Genomic DNA, 20118 nt, shown 5'->3' with positions numbered 1-20118 from the left:
GATGGAGACCAGGAGGTAGAAGCACAGTCAGAGGCTGGAGCGTCCCCCCAATACCTCCTGCCACTGCTGATTTCAGAAAGTGTGCTTGGTGTCTGTTGAGCCCTGGTGCCCTGTCCCTCGGAGCCTTGAGCTTGAACCTGGGGGATTAGCCAAGAGACCTGAAGTGGGTACGTCTTTGCTATTCCTCCACAGAGGCAGAGTCAGGGCTGAGATGAATCCCTAGCTCTTCCACAGAGGGAGCCTTCGGTGGAGTCTCTGTGTCTGTGTCGAGGCTCATGGCGGTGACAGATGACTTCCATAGCAATGGCTTTGAACCATGGTTGTTCCATACCCAGTGTGCACCTCACGCGGCGCCCGGCTTTCTGCCCTGTAGTTTGTTTTATTCAAAGGATTGCTCTGCGTGTTGAAAACTCTTATTCTGAAGATGGGGAAATGAAGACTCTGTGGTTTCTGTGCCCTGTCTAGAGAACGTATGTGCAAGTCAGGCGTGCCAGTATACAGAGCTGGGTGCTGTCCCTACAAGGCGATCTTAAGCCACTGTGGCCAGCCTAGTGCTCCATCAGCCCCTGTGGCCAAAGGGATCCACTCCAGGCAGCGCTGTCTTGGCAAAGCCCCTGGCTGTGTATCCCAGGCCATTCTGTGGGGAGGTGGTGTCCTTGTTACATCATCTCTGTGAGGTGTGTGTGTGTGTGTGTGTGTGTGTGTGTGTGTGTGTGCGCACATGTGCATATGGTGTGACACACACACACACATACACACACACACACACACACACACACACACACACACACACACACACACACACACACACACGCATTCGTGGGTGAGTGCCTGGCACTGTGGGACTCCGTCTTTCACCTAGTTGCTGTTTCTTCTCTGCTTCTGTGGTCTTCAAATTCAGCTGCACACACAGTATTGGAATTGGGAATCAGCCTCAAGGGAGCTGGAAATCTGCACCATGTCTCTGTAGTCTCAGCTTCTGGGGACTGCTTGTTCCTAGAATTGGGGGTGTCCTCTAGGTGATGTATATATCTAGAATGAGGGGTTGGGGGAGGAGACCTTGGGAAACTGGAGTCTGGGATGGGGACCTCCAGGGACTGTGTGGACTTGAAGTCAGGAGAGCCTGCGGATGCTTCTGGAATTGGAGAACTTTCCCACTTAGGAGGACTGTCATGCTCCGTACACAGATAAGAAGCTGTCCCTTGGCTGGCCTTTGCCTGCTCTCTGGCCATGTTCGTAGCTGTTTTCCTTTGAGGACTTGGTCTGCGCCTTCCCTATGCTAACAACTGGTTTACAGAGACTGTCCAGCCTCTCTCCTGTGCCCTGTGGGTGAGTGGTGTTTCCCCTTTCCCACAACAGGAGCAGCAACAGTGACTGACTGAAGAAGCAATGGTTCAAAGAGCCGGAAAGGGAGCGTTTTCAGCTTTTCTTCTGCATAGGGACTCAGACTCATTCCCCACTGTCTCCAGCCTGCTCTGCCCGTCTGCCATCTGAGCAGTGCCTCAGCTCTCCTCTCAGCCCTCAGGCTTTGGCATGATGCCTGGGCTTCACAACCCTTGGAGTCAGAATGAGAACCCGGAGCAGTACCGATGGGAACAGCCCATCAGGTGGTGGGAGGGGCAGCCGAGGGGCAGCCCTGGAGGTTAGGAAGAATACAGAGGCCAGGTCCTCCGTGTGCTTAAGGGTAGATGAGGCTGCTGGTTAACTCTCTATCTGTATTCATTTTTGACCTCAACATGCAGGGATCCTACAGCCTGAAAAGACAGCAGAGTCAAGCAGGCAAAGTGGGCAAGCCCGGAAGGAAGGCCTGCTCCAAGGACTGTTAGACAAGTTTGGGGCTGAAGGAACAGCCTCCTTCCAGTCTAGGATCCTCTCCTTAGCAAGATATCCCCTCTCTAGACTTGTCTTGGAAATGTGCCTTTTAAAGGAAGGCAGGAATGGTGGTCTCAGTGCGGTCACTCAGGGTACTCTGGCCATACTCTGTCTTAGCTGCCTCTGGAAGAAATGAAAACAGTAACCCTGGTAGGAGTGGCCTGCATTCCCCATATGCCAGGTGGACCTCACTCCATCCTGCAGGGCAGGAGGGCCAAGGCAGACACAAGGGGCAACTGGGCTGTGGCGCCAGGAGCTGTACTCACAGCCGCTCTAGATTTGGGGGAAGAATGAAGGAAGAAGAAAGAAATGGTATACGGAGGCCGGTGAGAAGCCCAGCAGGCAAAGGCGCTTAGCTGCACGGTTGATGACCCGAGTCTGATCCCAGGGACAACATGGTGCAAGGGAAGACTTGACTCCCTCAAGTTATCCTCTGGTCTACACTTGTGCCCTACAGTATCCTTGTGCTCAGGCATGTACACATATATGTGCATGCTCACAGACACAAATAAACATAAACAGAAAGGCAGCATACTATGTGGGAGCTGCTGGCCTCCAAGGGACCGTGGAGGAAGAGAGCCGCCCTTTGGTGGATTATGGAAGGCAGCTCCCTATTGGTGGACTGCTAGACTGTGGAGGAAGAGAGCCGCCCATTGGTGGAGTGTGGAGGAAAAAGCTGCTCATTGGTGGAGTGTGGCGGAAGAGCGCTCCCTATTGGTGAACTGCGAAGGAAGAGAGCTGCTCATTGGTGGTCTATGGAGAAAGAGCCCCAATGGTGGACTGTGGAGGAAAAGAGCTGCGCCATTGGTGGCCTGCTACTTTATTATGAATTTCCTCGATCTACAAAATAAGCCAGGTGTGATGGCTCACATCTGTAAACACCAGCACCTAGGAGGCTGAGGCAGGAGAATTGCCTTGAGTTTGAGGCCACTCTGAATCCATGGAGTGAGTTGCAGGCCAGTGTGAGTCACAGAATAGGACCCTGTCTCAGAAAACGAGTAGCAGCAACCACGCAAAAGGTACTCAGGAAGGAAAGCTAAGCTGAGCTGGAGTTTTAGAAAACTCAAGTCCAATCTTATAGGCATTTGCACTATGGTCCAGGACGATAGACTGGGCATTTTCCTTGGGAGACCCGAAGCATCCATGTAGAAATTTCGGCTGGCCCCTGGGTGTGGGACCAACTCAGAATCATCTGGAAGAGGGCGCATGTGAGGTTTGTCTGTCCTTGGCTCTCCCTGCCCTCCCTCACTCAGCCATGTACAACCCCCTCTTACCCTTCCTTGCCTGCATTTCGCCGGCATCTGCTAACAGCTGTCTTTTGTTCCTCGAGTTTGACAAACAGTACCCTCGGTTAAGAAGAGGGCTATTTATAACCGGCGGAAAGCATAAACAACTATTTGACTGTAATAATAACGTTTTTTGGGATTCTTTTTTTTTACAGCCTCATTTAACATGCGTTCTTGAGGCTCATTGCTCTCAGTCTGCACGTACACATTTCGTGATTTTGCTTTCCTCCTTATCCCTTTTTGGAAACGTAGCACTGGAGGGAGAAATCAAAGAAGTTATGGAAGCTGTGAGCACTGGGGACGCCGGGCCCTGCACGCTGGCCAAGGCTGAAAACCTGCTCCCCACCGGGCTCTTTTCGCTCCTGTTTAGGGGATAAAAGTGGACCCCGACACTGATCAGTGGCAACAGAGAGTGCCTACCCCAGAGAGGGTGGGGAATCGCAGCTATCCCGTGCAGCTTCTGCAGATAGAAGGAGAGACCGAGTGCCAGGGCCGGGGACGCCTGAGCACGTCTGTGGTGTACGTGTGGGTTTCTTTCTCATCGCTGACAAAAGACTCACAACGCATCTTCTCGTGGCTCACGGTTTGCAGTTTATGGGCGCAGTTCATCATGGCAGGGAAGGCATGGCAGCAGGGACCTGGGAGGTGGCCGGTCACATAACATCCACAGCCTGAAGTGGAGAGCAGTGTGTGTTGATACTCAGCTCAAATCCTTTTGTTATCTGGCCCGAGACCCTAACCGGCCGCATGGTGCTGCCCTACTCGGGGTGGGTCTTCCCATTTAGTTAACCAAATCTAGACGATCCCTCACAGACATGCCTAGAAGTCTCTTCCTTGGGTGGTTCTAGATCTTGTGAAGCTGACATCATTAGCTGTTATACTATGGCTTAGGGTTCTAGTCCCAGCAGCATATCTCTCTCTCTCTCTCTCTCTCTCTCTCTCTCTCTCTCTCTCTCTACTGGGGCTCCATTGCTACCAATTTTTTTTAAAGATTTATTTATTATATATGAGTACACTGTAGCTGTCTTCAGACACACCAGAAGAGGGCATCAGATCCCATTACAGATGGTTATGAGCCACCATGTGGTTGCTGGGATTTGAACTCAGGACCTCTGGAAGAGCAGCCAGTGCTCTAACCACTGAGCCATCTCTCCAGCCCCCTACCCCCTCCATTGCTACCTTTACCAGTCATACGTTTAGTCGTGTCAATGGTTTCCAGAAATCAGAATTCAAAATGTGTAAAGACCAAGTCGGAGATCCCCCAGCATGCTAGGCTGAGGCGTGTGTGGCTCTGGCTTGCCCCTAGCTTCACATGTTTGCAAACTCATCTTTTTTTTTTTTTTTTTTTTTTTTGGTTCTTTTTTTTTTTTCGGAGCTGGGGACCGAACCCAGGGCCTTGCGCTTCCTAGGTAAGCGCTCTACCACTGAGCTAAATCCCCAGCCGCAAACTCATCTTTTAACTTTTTAAGTAAGTCTGGGCTGTTTTGCACATATTACTTTATAAGTATTTTAAAGACTTTATGTGTAGTTTGCCTGCATGTACGCATGTACCACATGTGTGCAGTGCCCCTGGAAGCCAGAAGAGGGCGTCGGATTCCCTTGGACCTGGAGTTCCAGTTAGAGCTTCCAACCACCTGTAATTCCAGTTCCTGGGACCTGATGCCCTCCTCTGGCCTCTGAGGTCACAGCATGTACGTGCTGTGCTTAAAATAAATATGCTTAAAATAAAAATACATTTTAAAAAATACTCAGATACCCGGGAAGAGACTATCTCCCTGATTGCTCTCCTACAGGGGGTTTAGCAAGGACATGGCCCCCGGCACCCTGGCTCTTATCACCTGAAGCAGGCATTGAGTTTCCATCACAGCACTGGATGGAGCCTTTGATCACCTGGAAGTTGTTAGCAAAATAAGTCCCTCCCTCTAGTCTTCATCTGCTGAGCTTCCAGCCAGCATTGGCACAGTTTCAGTTAGAGCAACAAGGTACTGTAGGGGAGAGGGCTGTACCAGGAGAAGGCCTAGTTGAGGAGTAGGGGTGGGCAAGGCTACCTGCTCCAGGGTCTTGGGGTGTCACTGCTGGTACCTCAGGTGGCCATGGTGAGAATCTGTAAGGGGCATCTTTGTGCTGGCGAGCTCTTGTCTAGTGAGCCCACCTGCGCCAGGGCACAAGGGGCTAAGAAGACAGATCCCGCCTATCTCCACCGTGGCCATTGGGTGTCAGGCTGTTGACAGGCATCTCACTAGAGAGCGTGCTGTGGATCTCTGCAGTTTGCTTCCATTCCTGGGGCTTTCCTTGGAGAGGTGTGTTCTGTGTCCTGTGTCCTTTGTGCAGGAGGACTGTCCAGGAGGGAGGGATGAGGATGGACTGTGGTGGTCGATGGGAAAGGCAATGCCATGCCACAGCAGCCACAGCAGCCACTGCAGCCACTGCAGCCAGGGAGTTCTTTCCAGAGATCTCTACCCAGGCAAAACGGGGATTCATGGCTTAGACAAGAAACACATTTCTGAGAGAACTAAATGTGAGGCAAAGTCGGGTTAAAAAGAAAACAGAGAGTGCTCTTGAGAAAGTGAAGCCATCTGATTTGACAAGTGTGGGCTCTGAGAGAGTCCGGCTCTTCTCCACATAGATGTGGAATTTGTGGCTCTCAAGTTAGAGCTAGAAGGTTGCTAAGAAACCACCTTGTTTTTTCCTAACATCGCCCAGAGTGTAATTTATAACAAGCTTTAAAGTTAGAGAATTTTTCTCAGTAAACAAAATTGTGAGTTAGATTTATAAGGTATCCTCTATGCCTAAGAGACTGGCGTGTTAGCAACAGTGTATCCATAGGTAACCACGGCCTTGATTAATTACATCTTTGACAGCCTTGATTGAAGTGTCTTGGGAGCTCTTTGTCTGACTCCTAAGTGAGCACAACTTAACTGTCTTTCAGAAAACACACCTAGTCTCAGTGAGTCCTAGCAGTAGGATCTGAAGACTTATTTCTCATCAGTAAAAGCAGATCTCGTCACAAAGCCTTCCCTCTCACTCAGCCTTTCTTCTCTCCCTATGTCTCTCCATCTTTTGGTCTTGCCTCAGTGGGAAAAACATCTTGCATTTGCCATGGCTGGCCCATAGTGTCCGGTGTCTCCAGTTGTCCTTCCCTTTTGGTCACATGCTAGAGGTTTGTGTGTTTGTGTGTGAGACCAGCCAGGTGCAGAATGTTCTCTGCCGAGGTCTTTCTAGAGTGGGACTGGCTCTAACTGAGGCAACCAGGCAAACCCAGCAACAATGTAACTGTTTTAACCTCACCCAGTGGAATCTCGCATGGGTGTGGAGACCGGCAGAGGGCAACTGCTGAGTCCCAGGCCTTGCTTTTCTATCGCTGGAGTTCAGTAAGTTGTTTCCTGGCCTCGCCTGGCTCACTTAGGGGTGGAGTCATCTTAGGTGTCCTGGGATATGTGCCGGAGGGCCCCCGCTGCTCTCACTGTAATGGAGCACAGACCACTTAGCATGCCATGACCAAGTAGATGTCCTGTCGGTGGGAGCCTTTGTCTGCACCCCCCCTTCCCTCATGCCTGCTCAGCACCTCTCCGAGGCTTAGAGGCTAATAGGTTAGCACCACGATGGGAGGAGAGTGTCAGAGGGAAGGGAGCTGGCCTGGCCACTCAGGCGCTGTCCCTCAGAGGATACAATAGGACAATGTGTCTAAGCCCTTTGGCCCTCTGCTGTAAAGTTTCCTCAGGATGTGGCTGTGAGTTCTGACAGTCACTTGCTGTGCTCCTGGCATAAGGTAGACTGAATTAGTGCCCCTCACACCAGTCACCTCAACTTAACCTCTTCAGTTGAGGGTACCGCCTGTCAGCTTCTTGGGAGCGAAAATGTCCCGTGTCTGCAATCCCATGTTCTTTTAAGCAGTGACGTGCGTGCAGAATGGATGGGTAGTGGTCAGGTTTGGGTCTTTCATCCCGCAAAGGAGTAGACTTTCTAAATTGCGTTGACTTTAGGTCACAGCTGACTGTCCTTCCACTGGTCTGAGTTTGTTCTCAACATCGGCTGGGTCCCAAATAAAAGACCCCCAGGGCCAGGGAGGGGGGCTGCTGTCCTCGACAAGAACTTTATCTCATCTCCTCCGCCTTTGTCTTTTTAAGAGCTCATAATTCGAAGCTTAGAAAAGGATGTCTGTTGCCACGGGATGGGGCAATTAGAGGAGCTTTTGTGCTGGAAAGCTTAAATCGCAGTTTAAAAATACCCCAGTAGACTTGGGATGTAGGACGGTTGGTAGAGTGCTTGCCACGCATGCGCGAATCCCTCAGGTTTAACTCCAAGCCCCACAGAAACCAGGCATGGCGGTACATTTCCGTTATCTTAGCACTTAGAGAGTACACACACACACACACACACACACACACACACACACACACACACACACACACAATTCTGTCTAAAAACCACGTGGGCCCCTACCTGAGTGCCCTTGTACTTAGAAGAGCCTGTATCCATCTCCCCTTTAAACCGCGTTAGGGCTGTGCTCAGGTAGGGCTGCCTAGCTCCGTCCACACTCAGAAGGAAAGGGGGGGAGGTCTTAGTCAGGTCTGCAGGGCATGTCTCTCCCCCATCTATATCCACTGAGCGTGTTTGCCTTGGGCCTGCCGGTTATATTCCTAAGGCGTGGGCTCCTCAGCAGATGGCTCTCGGGGTGCTTGGTTTCCTACATCTAGTCGTGAGCTGTTACTGTGTTGGGGTGCGGGTTTGTGTTGGAAGCCTGTGGTACAGGGGACTCTTCTGAGGAAATGGACCTGGCTGGGGTAGGGAGCAGTAGATTCCTCAGAGTTAGCTGGTTCTAACACTCTATTATTACTCAATTTTCCTGTTGCCACGGTCAGATACTTGACAGGAAGTAGCTTTAATTACAACAGTTTATTTTGGCTCACAGTTCAAAGGATATAGTCCACTGTGGAAGGGAAGGTCTGGAGGCAGGAGCATGAGGCCACTGGTCACGTTATGTCCATGTTTAGGAAGCAGTGTGAGATCAATGTTGGCACCCGTTTTTCTCTTTATTCATTCTGGTACCCTAGACCGTGGGTTGGTGCCACCCACATCCTGGGAATGCTGCCCCTCCACCCCACCCCCACACACCTCAGTTAAATCTCTCTGGAAATGGCTTCACAGATGGCTGAGAGCCATTCCGTGATGATTTTAAATCCAATCAAGTTGACAGTGAAGTCTAACAGCCACACCCACCCTTAGATGTGTGGCCTTGGAAATGACCCTTTAAAGACCAACAAAAACTCCGTCTGTGACTGAGTTTCCCCTTTGGGTAAGTGGGGTTAATAATACGACAGATTGCATGGAGCCGGTAACCATGCAAAGAACAGACAAGTTGAGTTATCATTTGTAAAGCAGACAGAGCACACACCTACGTGTGAAGGCCCGCTAAATGCTGTGTGTGTGTGTGTGTGTGTGCTAAATGAAGTGAATTTGACATGCTGATAGCTATGGATAAACAAGGGAAGTGTTCCCTTAGCAATGCTTCCAGAGCTAATACTCTTTGAGGTGTGGCCCAAACTGTGGGCAGGAGGCTGCAGGCAGGCTCTCTCCAATCCGCCAGCTCCCGTCCTGGGGAGATAGGAGTCTCCTGCCCGAATGTCTTCTGGCCTTCTCGCTTTTAGTCCCCTGAGCCTGCTGTTCCTTGTTCTGACCCAGCCCAGTGCTCAATGTCAAATGAAGACACTGAAGTCTGTGCCTTGTCGTTCCCGTGCCTCTGAGCGATGCCACTGCCGTGGGATCAGTGTCTGTACCCCAACTCCCCGTTCTCATTTTCTCCTTTCTCTTCCCTCCCAGCAGGGCGTGGGTGGGTGCACAGGGGATGCAAGGGATATAATTAACACCCAGGGAGAAGCGGCTCCAGCCTGCGCGCTTTTCTGGGACAGCCTTGTGATGAGGACATGGGTATCCAGGGACCAAGCTTTCCCTGCTGCCGTCGACCCCAGCTGCCCTGCAACCCCAGTGCGTGACCTCCAGCGCATACCCAAGGTCAAAGCAGGCAGAGGGCCTACTAGTGGAGCAAGGGTCTCTGTAGGTCCTATGAGCTTGGCTGTGTGTTTGGAGGGACCACGGGTCTGTCTGAGCTGTGACAGGCTGTACCTTTCAGTGCCTCCTAGCTGGATGTGTTTAGGCAGATGGGAGGCAGTCACTTGTCCAAGCGAGTCCATCTGGGAGGGAAACCTGGTGCTGTCCTCCCTGCACACACACCGTCCAGGCACAGAGCACAGAATTAGGTCCATGCCACGCCATCTGCTGTCCCGTGTGGTTCTCACTGGTGTCGTTTACACCCTCACCCTATGTCCCTCAGGACAAGGAGCTATGTTCAGTCAAGGCTCTGGACTGAGTTAGAGGTTTTAGCTTTACCCTTTTGTTTGAGTTGGAAAATCCAGGCCTGTCCGCTGGGCCTTGTACAGACTCTGGCTTCTCCAGAGTCAAGACCGCCTGGGCCACCCCGTTTTTTTTATTGCCTCTTTTGACTCATGGTGATTTTTTAAATGCTGGGGCAGGGTCATGAGAATGGAAACGTGTTTTCTGTGTCCAGCCTCTCCTGTGTACCCCGGCGACCCTCTGCTTAAGTTCATTTGAACATAAGAACAGGTTTGAAGCCAGGGTCTAAGAAATTGTACAGCCTGGACCACGTGCACGCATGGCCTCTGCACACAGAGCAGCCCGGGCTCCTCACCCCTCCCCTCTCTCTGTCCTTGGATTCTTCCTGTGTTTCAGCTGGTCCTGGTTCTGGTTCTGGTCCCAGACAGAATTCCAGCACTGCTGACTGCCCTGTTGTCTTCCCCCATCGATCATTATCCCCTCTGGCCCTCCCTTCCCCTTCCTCTCCTTTTCTCAGTAGGGTTCCAGTCAATGTAGCACAGGCTAGCCTGTAACTTGCTATGTAAACTAGGCTAGCCTTGAACTCACAGCAGTCCAATTTCTCAAGAGCTGGGAATAGGGGCACACACGGGCCACAGGCCCCTCTCTGCACCACGCTTCACTGAATGAGATGCCCAGGACTCCAGAGAGAGGCAGTGCGTGGTAAATAGGACATTCCAGTTACGGTTTTAAACTGATTTAGCCTGGAGAGAAGCGATTCCAAGTCTGCATTTGAGATATGAATTGACCTTTGGCGGTTCCCCAACAACCTCCGACAGTATGTGCCCCCAAAACATCCCAATAGCTGTCTTTACCCCCAGGCAGCATGGCTGGCTGCTCCTCGGAATGTTCCAGAATGGAAGAAGATGGTCTTCTATTCCGATAATGGGAGCCGAGGGTTCATTCTGCCTTCAGGGGTGTTTATTGTCCCATTAATGGTCCTGAAGTACGCATCGCCCGAATGAAGAATGAGTAGCCCATTATGTCACCTGCAGGAGCAGACAATTATGTCACCTTCGGCCAAGATCCGTGCTGTCTGTCCAGGCTGTGCCGCTCTCGCCCTTATTAGGAGACTATAAAGTTGTACTGTCTGCCCTTGGCTTAGGGCTTAAGATGAAGGAAGGCAGGGGGAACTGAGGAAGGAGTGGCCCCCAGGGGCGGTCCCCCAGGGGTGGTCCCCCAGGAGTGGTCCCCAGGGACTTGTTCCAGCTGGAGAAAGGAGAGAGAGGGAGAAAACCAAGCCTAGACCCAGGGTTGCCTCTAGGCGGTTATGCCTTTGCCCCTTCTACCCAACACCCAAAGCATCTTGCCTTTTCAGGTGGGTTCTACACATACACACAACAGTGAACCCCTATTTGTCCTCTCAGCCCTCCATGGCACCACTGAAGGTGTGGCAGACATGACTGATCCAAACCTGTCCTCCAAGCAGTGACACAGACACTTTGGTTTTCCTACTGAACTTGGCAAAGATTGGCTTTTCGTGGAGTATGGAGCCCACCCTCCCCTCTGGTAACCTCCATTCTTGCTGTCCGTGCGTTAAGTGTTAGGCACACCACATCCTGACCTGGGCGGACAGACAAAGAATTGAGCAGCCATGACCTTGGCCTTCTTGCTTCTGTAGACGTCAGAGAGTGGGTGGCACAGGCAGCCAGGTCTGAACAGGACCTGGGGCCTGTGGGAAGGGCAGGCAGTCTGTGGGGTTGGACGGAAGAAGCCAGCAGGGGCTCCGAGCTCAGTAGGCTAGAACGCAGGACCCTAAATACAAGCGGTACCTCTTCCTGGCCTCCCACCACCCATGTCCTAGGCCTCCCTGCAGTCATGGCATAGGCCTCTGTTACCTTTAGCTACCCACTGGGTGACTTTATCCACTTCACCACACAGCGGGAGGGTGTCTTGGAGAGGAGAGATATGTGGCTACTGTCCCCATGGGGCCATGTGGCATTCATAGCAATCTCCACGGACAGCAGGCAAACCCCCATGCAGCACTACAGAGCCAGTCACCTATAAGTCACCCAGAAAGCACGGGCTATGTCCTACTTCTGACATTCTGTCTGACTAGCTGGGGCTAATGTCAAGTTATATAGGTCATGCTAGAAAGCTAGGTAAGGCTGTGGGTAGGAGCCGTCCCCACAACTCCCCTCCTTCATGACCACCAGCCTCTGTCACCACACTCCAAGTGGCAGGAGTCACAGCAACCGGGAAAGGCCCACAGGGGAGCATTGTCACTGGGAATAGGTGAGGGAAGCCGCTCTCTAGTGTGTTCAGGAAGCAGGCCTCGGCAGTCCATCCAGAAATGGCATGTCTGGGAGGGAAGATTACTTGAGACGCAACTTCAGGGAGAGAAAATTCCACGGCCCTCAGTCAGCATGATACAGCACCGTAATGCACCCTCTGCTTGCTGATCTGAATAATTTATGGCTCTACCCACAGGAGGCTGCCTGGCCTGCTGAACTGCGGGGATGTTCACTGGCACTCATGCACACCAGTAAACGCAGCCCCGTGTTTCGGCAGCCCCCATGCCAACGGGACCTCCTCCTGGTCGGTTTGGTGCACTGGTGGCAGTGAGGCCGTTTGGAGACAGTGAATGAATGCAGTGGATGCCCTGCTGTCTGGGTGCCTCATACCAGTGCTGAGCTAGGCATCTGGTGTACTGGCTTGTCCACCTTACTCGGCAAACAGACTTGACAAGTTGATTTCACTCAGTCCGTTCTACAAACAAACAAACAAGCAAACATCAACCCCCTGAGTTGGGAGCAACCAGCAAATCTGTGGAGGTGGCTCAGTGGTTAAGGCGCCTACCATGCAGGCATGAGGCCTGGAGTTCCGATCTATATCAGTGAGCTCTGGGTTTGATTACCCTGCCTCAGTGAATGAGATGGAGATGAGTGATTGAAGAAATTGAAGAAGACTCCCAATTTCAAACCAGGGCTTCCGCATGCATGTGCACACGCATACATGTAAGTGTACCCCCTATGTGCACTCACACTCACACACACACACACACACTCATAGACACAGCACGCACACTCACACACATAAAATGGAAACCAAAAAAAAGGTAATTTCACGCCTGGATCTGGCCACTGCCCCAAAAATCTGGCTGCCTCGTTGGCTTTATCTGTGAACAGCTTGGGTTTTTTTGTTTTTTTTTTTTTTTAATAGACCACACAAGCTGGTGGGAACGGAAGGAAGGCCTTTGAAACTCTGTCTTCACCAGGTTTTTATTAAAAATCGCCACACAGAGGCAAAAAGAAGCTGTACATTATGACTCAGAGCATGCCCCTTCAAACCTGTGTAATAGAATTGCAGACATAAGCTCCTAGGAATCATATAAGCACATGCACATGTATAAACTCACTCTCACTCTCTCTCTCTCTCTCTCTCTCTCTCTCTCTCTCTCTCTCTCTCTCTCTCTCTCAGAACCCACAGCTTGAGACTTCCTGACTTTTCGGGTTATGTAAAAGCGGTGATGTATTTGAGTAGGAACCACACTTGCATTTTTAAACCTGGATCTTTTCTCTGGCTAGCAGTGTGTCAGATGATACTTCTCCTGAGGCTTAGAACAGCGGTGTTAAGCTACGGCTCCTGTCACTTGCCCTTGTGAGGGGAGCAGCCGACACCCACCGTGTGCTGGGACTGAATTAGACCTGTCTGGTTAGGTAGGCAGGACTCATGCATTTTCCACCTAAGATGTTTTGGGTTCATGGTGAGAATGTTATAGGAAGTTGAGTCTTGGTGTGTGTGTGTGTGCGTGCAAAGAGGCTGTATCAGTCAGAATTTGTGAGGCCTGATTTGATTCTCATCGGTGAAACTGTCTTACACTAGTCCCTTTGAATTAGCCCACCAACAGTTGAAAATTATGTGGAACTGCTTAGCAAAGCTTACTGTCTGCTGGCTGCAACTGAAGCATTATGGGTACGGAGTCCCTCTAACATTTACAGTACGTGCTGGAGGATGACAGGGGGCCGTACACATTCCCTCCCTCCATCTCTCTCTCTCTCCTCAAACCAGTCCTCACTGGGCGAGCTGCATAGGGTGTATGAGGGATGGCTTAGGTGTGATGGGTCTGGCATCTGAAGGATCAGGGGACAGGAGGACAGGATGGGCTGAGGACAGGAGGACGGGGTTGTAGGGGTGGCGGGACAGAACAACAGCTTGGGTGCTGGGGAGGTCATGTTGGGAAGGAACATGGGAATAATGTGTATGTTCTGGGGGACAGAGAGTTGAGGGACAAGACAGGAGCACCTGAGTGACAGGAGCCCAGGGGACGTGAGAGCCCAGACTTTGGCTTCCATTTGGGCAAGGTGTCTGATGTAGGACGGAAGGGAGGGAGGCTAGACAGGGCTGAGGCCCGAGGCCCACGGCTAAGAGGACAGGGCTGAGGCCCGAGGCCCACGGCTAAGAGGACCCGGCCCCGGTCAGATGGTGACAGTTCTGGTCATGAGCACTTGTCCTGTCTTTGGGTTTCAGGTCCAACCAGAAAGATGCCGCCCAGCGCTAGCGCGGTGGACTTCTTCCAGCTCTTTGTCCCGGACAACGTGCTCAAGAACATGGTGGTGCAGACCAACATGTACGCCAGGAAGTTCCAGGAGCGTTTTGGCAGTGACGGTGCCTGGGTGGAGGTGACACTGGCAGAGATGAAGGCCTTCCTGGGCTACGTGATCTCTACCAGTGTCTCGCACTGTGAGTCAGTACTCAGCATTTGGAGTGGAGGCTTCTATAGCAACCGGAGCCTCGCCCTCGTCATGAGCCAGGCGCGTTTCGAGAAGATCCTCAAGTATTTCCATGTTGTGGCCTTCCGTTCCAGCCAGACCACGCACGGGCTCTACAAGGTCCAGCCCTTTCTCGACTCCCTGCAGAGTGGCTTTGACGCTGCCTTCAGGCCATCCCAGACCCAGGTGAGACCATGTGTGTGCACGTGCATGTATGTGTTTCCACATGCGTGTGTGTGTGTGTGTGTGTGTGTGTGTGTACACATGTCCGTGCATACATATGTGTTTGCGTGTTCGGATGTACATGCATACGTGTTTGTGTGCTGGGTACCATTGGGAATTTCTGAGACGTTTCTTGGCTCGGGACAGGATTTAGGATGCCTTTCTCCCTTGTCCAAGATTACTTTATCCAGTGACTTGAAGAAGTCATTTCAAGGTCACCAGCCATATCATTAACTCCATGAGCCAAATGTGTTTGTAAGGGAGGGCAGGGCCTTGAAGTCCAACCCCCAGACGGTTGGAATTAACCCTTTCCTGGGAGCTACCTCACTTACCTCTTTTCACCTCCTTACCCATGGCTTTTTCCCGCACGAGGCTTTACACAGACCAGCTTCAGGGTCCCTGTCATGTCTGCTGAGGGGCACTTCCTGGCTAGACACCTTCTGGATGGTGAAGGAATGACCTGGAACTGAAGTGATTCGTTCGGTCATTGGGACTTCTTAGATGCCAAGGTCCACCTGGCCACTCAGGCCGGACCTGAAGCCTCTTCCAGGAACTGGTAGCCTAGCACTCTGTCCCAGCCCCCTGACTCCGTCCAGATATCCCTAACCTGTTCCAGAAGGCAGAGGCTCTCATGGCCCTCAGCTCCTGACCACACTGCCTTCCACATCCACCTGCCCTCAGTGCTATCACACTGTCCTGTCACACTCAGTCTGGTGTCAGAATCTCAGAACTGCTCTGTTGATTCAGCACACTGAGGAGGAGACTGACACCCAGAAACTTCAGAAGTTTTGCTCCTAGGGTAAGTCAGCTGAGTCTCCTCTGTGGCGAGAGTCCAGTTACACAGTCGCACCATTTTCATGCTTGCCATTGTCTTTTAAGAGGCTTCTGCTGGGCTCCAGCTCCCAAGGGTCCCTCTGCGGAGTCTGTAACATTTTCCTCCTCTGCATAACTGAACTTCAGGGGCTTTTGTAGGTTGTTACTATGTCTCAGGCTTCAGAATGCCCTGCACAGGTGCTTCTATTGTTCTAAAACTTGCCAGGCACCTTGTGCAAGCCAGAGGTGATGTGCTGGGGAGGGGGTAGCAAGCTGCTTCTTTGCCTGGGAACTTCTCTTTCCCTCTTCCTAGAGGTCTGCCTGCAGACCAGTTGAGACGGTTCTTCTCTACTGTCAGAGCTGGGGTCAGACCTATTTTGGTTCTGAGGAGTGGCCCAGAGCCTGCTATTCCCTTGTACCACCATCATGACTCTGCCCCGAACACACAGGTGCTCACGCACATGCCCACACATACTCAGGGGCACGACTCTCAGCATGCAACGTTGGGAGCTATCATTGTAGCAAGCGTTACAGGTTTTACAGAGTCCTCAGAAGACTCCAGAATCTACCAGCGAACAAAGCAGCCATTTTCCTGTGACGTCCACACACAGGTACAAAACAGGAGGCACCCGAGCTACTCTCGTCAAAACTGGAGCTAGACTAATCAGAGAACTATCCCTGGAGAGGGATTATACAAATAAGTAAGCCATGCCTTGCCTGCTGCACTCCATGCCTGGCACACCCTGAGCGACTTGTCGCACAGAGGGGACTCAGGGATGATGGCGCTGTGTGACAGAGCTGACTGTTTTCCCCAGAGGAGGAAGAGAGAGACTCAGAGACTCTTGCTCTCCCTGCTGTGATGCGCTGTAACCGTGGTCGGAGGTCATGTAGAGATGGACTCGCTGGCTCACTGAGGGGGCTCTGTTCTTGAATGGTCGGAAACAGCCGACTCATGGTCTAGACAAGGAGATGGTTACGGCAGAGCAGGGAGCCAGGGACACCTTCACGCCATCTTCCCTGTTCCTGAGACCTCCTTAGATCGTCCATTTTGTTAAATGGCTCCACATGGAGCTTTGAATGTTTCATAAGCTGCAGGGAGCCACCTTGTCTGTTCCCGAACTGAGCAGACCCAGGGTTTCATACCGAAGTCCTCGGGGCAGAGCGTGTGCAGTGCAGTGGGGTATGGCTGATGCTTTTTAAAAAAAGTTTTATCTTTACTTTATATATACACGAATGTTTTCCCTGCATGTATGTAAATGTGTGTGCATACATGTGTGCATTGCCCACAGAATGGGAGGGGGCATCGCATCCCCTAGAATTTGAGTTCTACAAGGCTGTGAGGCAGCACGTGAGTGCTGGAAACACATTCAAGTCCTCTGCAGGGGGAGCACCACTGATACTCTAAAAAATAGAGTCAAAGGTGCTGCTGCCAACGGAATGCTGGGTCACAGCTGCTGAGACCATTGTCCAGTGCCTGTGCCAGGCCATGGACTGATGTCCTGTACAGTCGGATACTATTTTAGATTTTATGTGGTCTCTACTGGGTCTTGGAAACTTCATGTGACCACGGAGCTGCAGGGGATGAAAACATGATTATTCCAATAAGTTTTGTTTTCGAGGGAGGGAGTGATTTGAAGACCCTCAATCTAGAGCGTCACGTAGTGTTGAGATCACCGTGTATACACCTCACCTTGCATAACTGCGGCTATCCATAATCGTGGCATAGAACGGTGGAGGGAATCGCAGCACAATGCCACAATGTACCCAGAGGCTTCCCGAGTACCTTTGTTTGAAAAACTAACTTAGAGTCTCTTACTCCATCATCCTGTCCTTGAAAAGGTCACAGATTCATGTTATCGAGAAGTTGACATGCCTGGCAGTGGTGATGCACGCCTTTGATCCCAGCATTGGGAGGCAGAGGCAGCAGCTAGGGCTGTCTCCATGAGTTCAAGGCTAGCCTGGTCTACAGAGCAAGTTCTAGGACAGCTAGGGTTATCTCCATGAGTTCAAGGCTAGCCTGGTCTACAAAGCAAGTTCTAGGACAGCTAGGGCTAAACAGAGGAGCCCTGTCTCAAAACAAAATTAAAAAACAGTAAACAAACAAACAAATAAAGAAGTTGACATGAGTGAAGAAGGGTTAATAATCGCTTAGGGGCAGGGGAGCTGGAGAGATGGCTTGGTGGCTAAGAGCACTGGCTCTGCTTACAGAGGAACCAGGGTCACTTCCGAGCATCCATAGGGGAGAGCTCATGACCACTGTACTTCCGGTCCCAGGGTATCAGGTTACCTCTGACTCTGTAGACACTTTTCACTTGTGTGCATGTACCCCCATACACAACTCCATACACACTGACAGGAATTGGGCCTGGAGACCCTAGGCCAGTGATATAGATCACTGACACGGGCCACAGTACCAAAGACCTAGAGTGCCAGACACTCAAAGGCACCAAAGGCAGATTGGGACAGCGGCTCTGAGTTCATTGTCTCACGTCAGTGAAGATCAGAGGCACAGCCAGCGTGGGCATGTGTAAAGTGGACAGTAAGAACCACAGCCATCTCTTCAGAAGGAACGTCTGCTGTGCGTCAGGATGGAGGCGAGTGTGCCCGTGCCTCCCAGCTGAGCCCTCCTCCCTCAAGCAGCAGTGCAGATAAGGAGACTCCAGGTCAGAGAAGTCAGGTGACTTAGTCTCAGTCACAGCCCTCTGAAGGTGTTGCTGGGAGCCAGAGCTCACACTGCCCTGTGAGAACATCCTCCCCGTTCCACTTCCCACAGGTGCTACATGAACCCCTGATTGACGAGGACCCTGTGTTCATTGCCACGTGCACGGAGCGAGAGCTGCGGAAGCGGAAAAAGCGGAAATTCAGCCTGTGGGTCCGCCAATGCTCTTCCACGGGCTTCATCATCCAGGTGAGCCACCGGGAAGAGGAGAAGTGTTGGAAGTGAGGGCTCTGGGATGTGCAGACACTGGGGAGAGAGGAAGGAAGAGGCGGGGTGCCGTGGGCCCAGGGTGCTGGGGAGTTCTCAGTTCACTGTCTTCCAACTGTCACACTCGTCCCCAACATGCCAGCAGAGGCCAGTCTGGTCTCACTTAGCCTCCCGCCGGGTGGCTGGTCCTTAGAAAGCACACAGTTGTACCTGACTCCACCCCGGTAATGTAGGGTTTTTTTGACATGACCCCAGGACCTAGGGTGCCAGCCACTCAGAGGCACCAAAGGTGGACAGGAACAGTCGCTCTGGCTTTGTCTCAGGCTAGCGAAGAGCGAAGGCACAGAGAACGGGAGAATGAAACATGGAAACAAACGGCAAAAGACGGAGGAATAGAAAGAAAAGCTACTGAGAGCTGGAGGGGTTTCCAGGAGGCAAAAGCCATCAGACTTCCTTGTCTAGGGTTCTTAGAGGGTAATGACAGAGGCTAGACCACGGATGAAGTAATTGCTTTGGGACCGGCTGGTTCTCTTGACTATCCTGGGTGGAGTTGATAGTGGGCCAGCATGTTCCGTGCATGTCCCCCCTGGCCCAAATGTGGAGATTATTGCGTGTTGTTCCAGCCGTTAGGTGTGGCTGGAGTCCCACTCTGTCCATCCCTTGGCAACAACATGCTGACCTCGTCAGTCTGCTAGTTGCCGGCTGTGTGGCTGCATGGCTGTGTGGCTGAGACACCTTTAGTAGGTGTCTCACATGCTCTTGTACATACCATTCTCTCTCCTTGTCACCTTTACACGGCCCAGCCCACAGTTCTTCCCAAGTTCCAGTTACCTGTAACTCACTGCCATCTGAAAATGTCACGCAAAACGCTCCAGAAATAACTGGTTCTTAAGTTCTGTGCCCTTCTTGAGCAGGGAGACGAAACCTGGGGGTCCACCCCGAGAGGTGGTGCACTCTGTACACCCCACCGAGTGACCCATAAGTCACCCCGCGCTCGGAGTCTCTGGATGGCTCTGGTGCTACTTGCGGATTTCTTGATAGGGAGAAGGCTGCTGGCTAGGCAGACGTCCACGTTGCACTGTCCGCACCTTGAGAAGGAAGTAACGTCATGCCTTGCTCACACTCTGAGAAGGAGGAGGGAGCTAAAATGCCTGGGCTCGCCCTTGTGGGCAAAGCACTGAGGAATTTCAGATGGCCTCGAAGTTGTGGTCCAAGCCAAGGGCAAACTCTGAGCTGCCCATTGCCGGTGTTTGGGAAACTCTCCAGTCCCAGAAGAGCAAAACCCTGGCCTAACTTTGAGTCCTGGTAATCTCCAGATGTGCAAAGAAGTCAGTCCACACCAGTGACCACAAACTCGTGTCTTAGAACACACCAGTTTTCAGCTGCACTTAGTCAGTGCTGGCGGAAAAGTCTTTTATATAATCAGTGTCTCTTCCTAACTTCCTGACTTCAGCAACCCCCCCGCCCCTGCAATCACAGACATCCATAATTCAGTATATGCTTTCATTTTATGCATACGGTATTTTGCCCATTTGAGTGTATGTGCACCATGTGTGTGACTGTGCACATTGTGTGAGCCTGTGTGCACCATGTATGAGCCTGTGTGCATCACATATGTGCCAGTGAGTACCTTGTGTGCACCTGTATGCACCATGTGTATGCCTGTGCAGGCCAAAAGACAGCAACAGGTCTCCATCAGGATTACAGACCACTGTGAGTCACCATGTGAATTCTGGGACCAAACCTAAGAGCAGCCCATGCTCTCATCCACAGAGCCATCTCTCGCCGTAGTAAATGCTTACTGCTCTCAGTATTTAGTTACGTTTCTTCCACTTAGACCAAACACAAGACAAGAAGCAACTTAAAAGAGCTTTCTTTTTTTTTTTTTAATTTTTTT

General features: G+C 51.7%; 1 protein-coding gene across 1 annotated transcript in view; it reads left to right on the top strand.

Moving 5' to 3' along the window:
* The window catches only part of Pgbd5 (piggyBac transposable element derived 5), a 65145-nt gene that overhangs the window by 35252 nt on the left and 9775 nt on the right, over window positions 1–20118 (top strand). The window contains exons 2-3 of the mRNA NM_001106198.1: window positions 14019–14446; window positions 18069–18203. Coding sequence (NP_001099668.1) covers window positions 14033–14446; window positions 18069–18203 — 549 coding nt within the window. The 5' untranslated portion in view covers window positions 14019–14032. The remainder of the gene's footprint in view (window positions 1–14018; window positions 14447–18068; window positions 18204–20118) is intronic.

The sequence above is a fragment of the Rattus norvegicus genome, chromosome 19, assembly GCF_036323735.1.
Source record: "Rattus norvegicus strain BN/NHsdMcwi chromosome 19, GRCr8, whole genome shotgun sequence".
In the NCBI taxonomy this organism is placed as follows: Eukaryota; Metazoa; Chordata; class Mammalia; order Rodentia; family Muridae; genus Rattus; species Rattus norvegicus.
The sequence above is the reverse complement of the archived record's forward strand: the minus strand, read 5'-3'. Positions and strand labels throughout refer to the sequence as shown.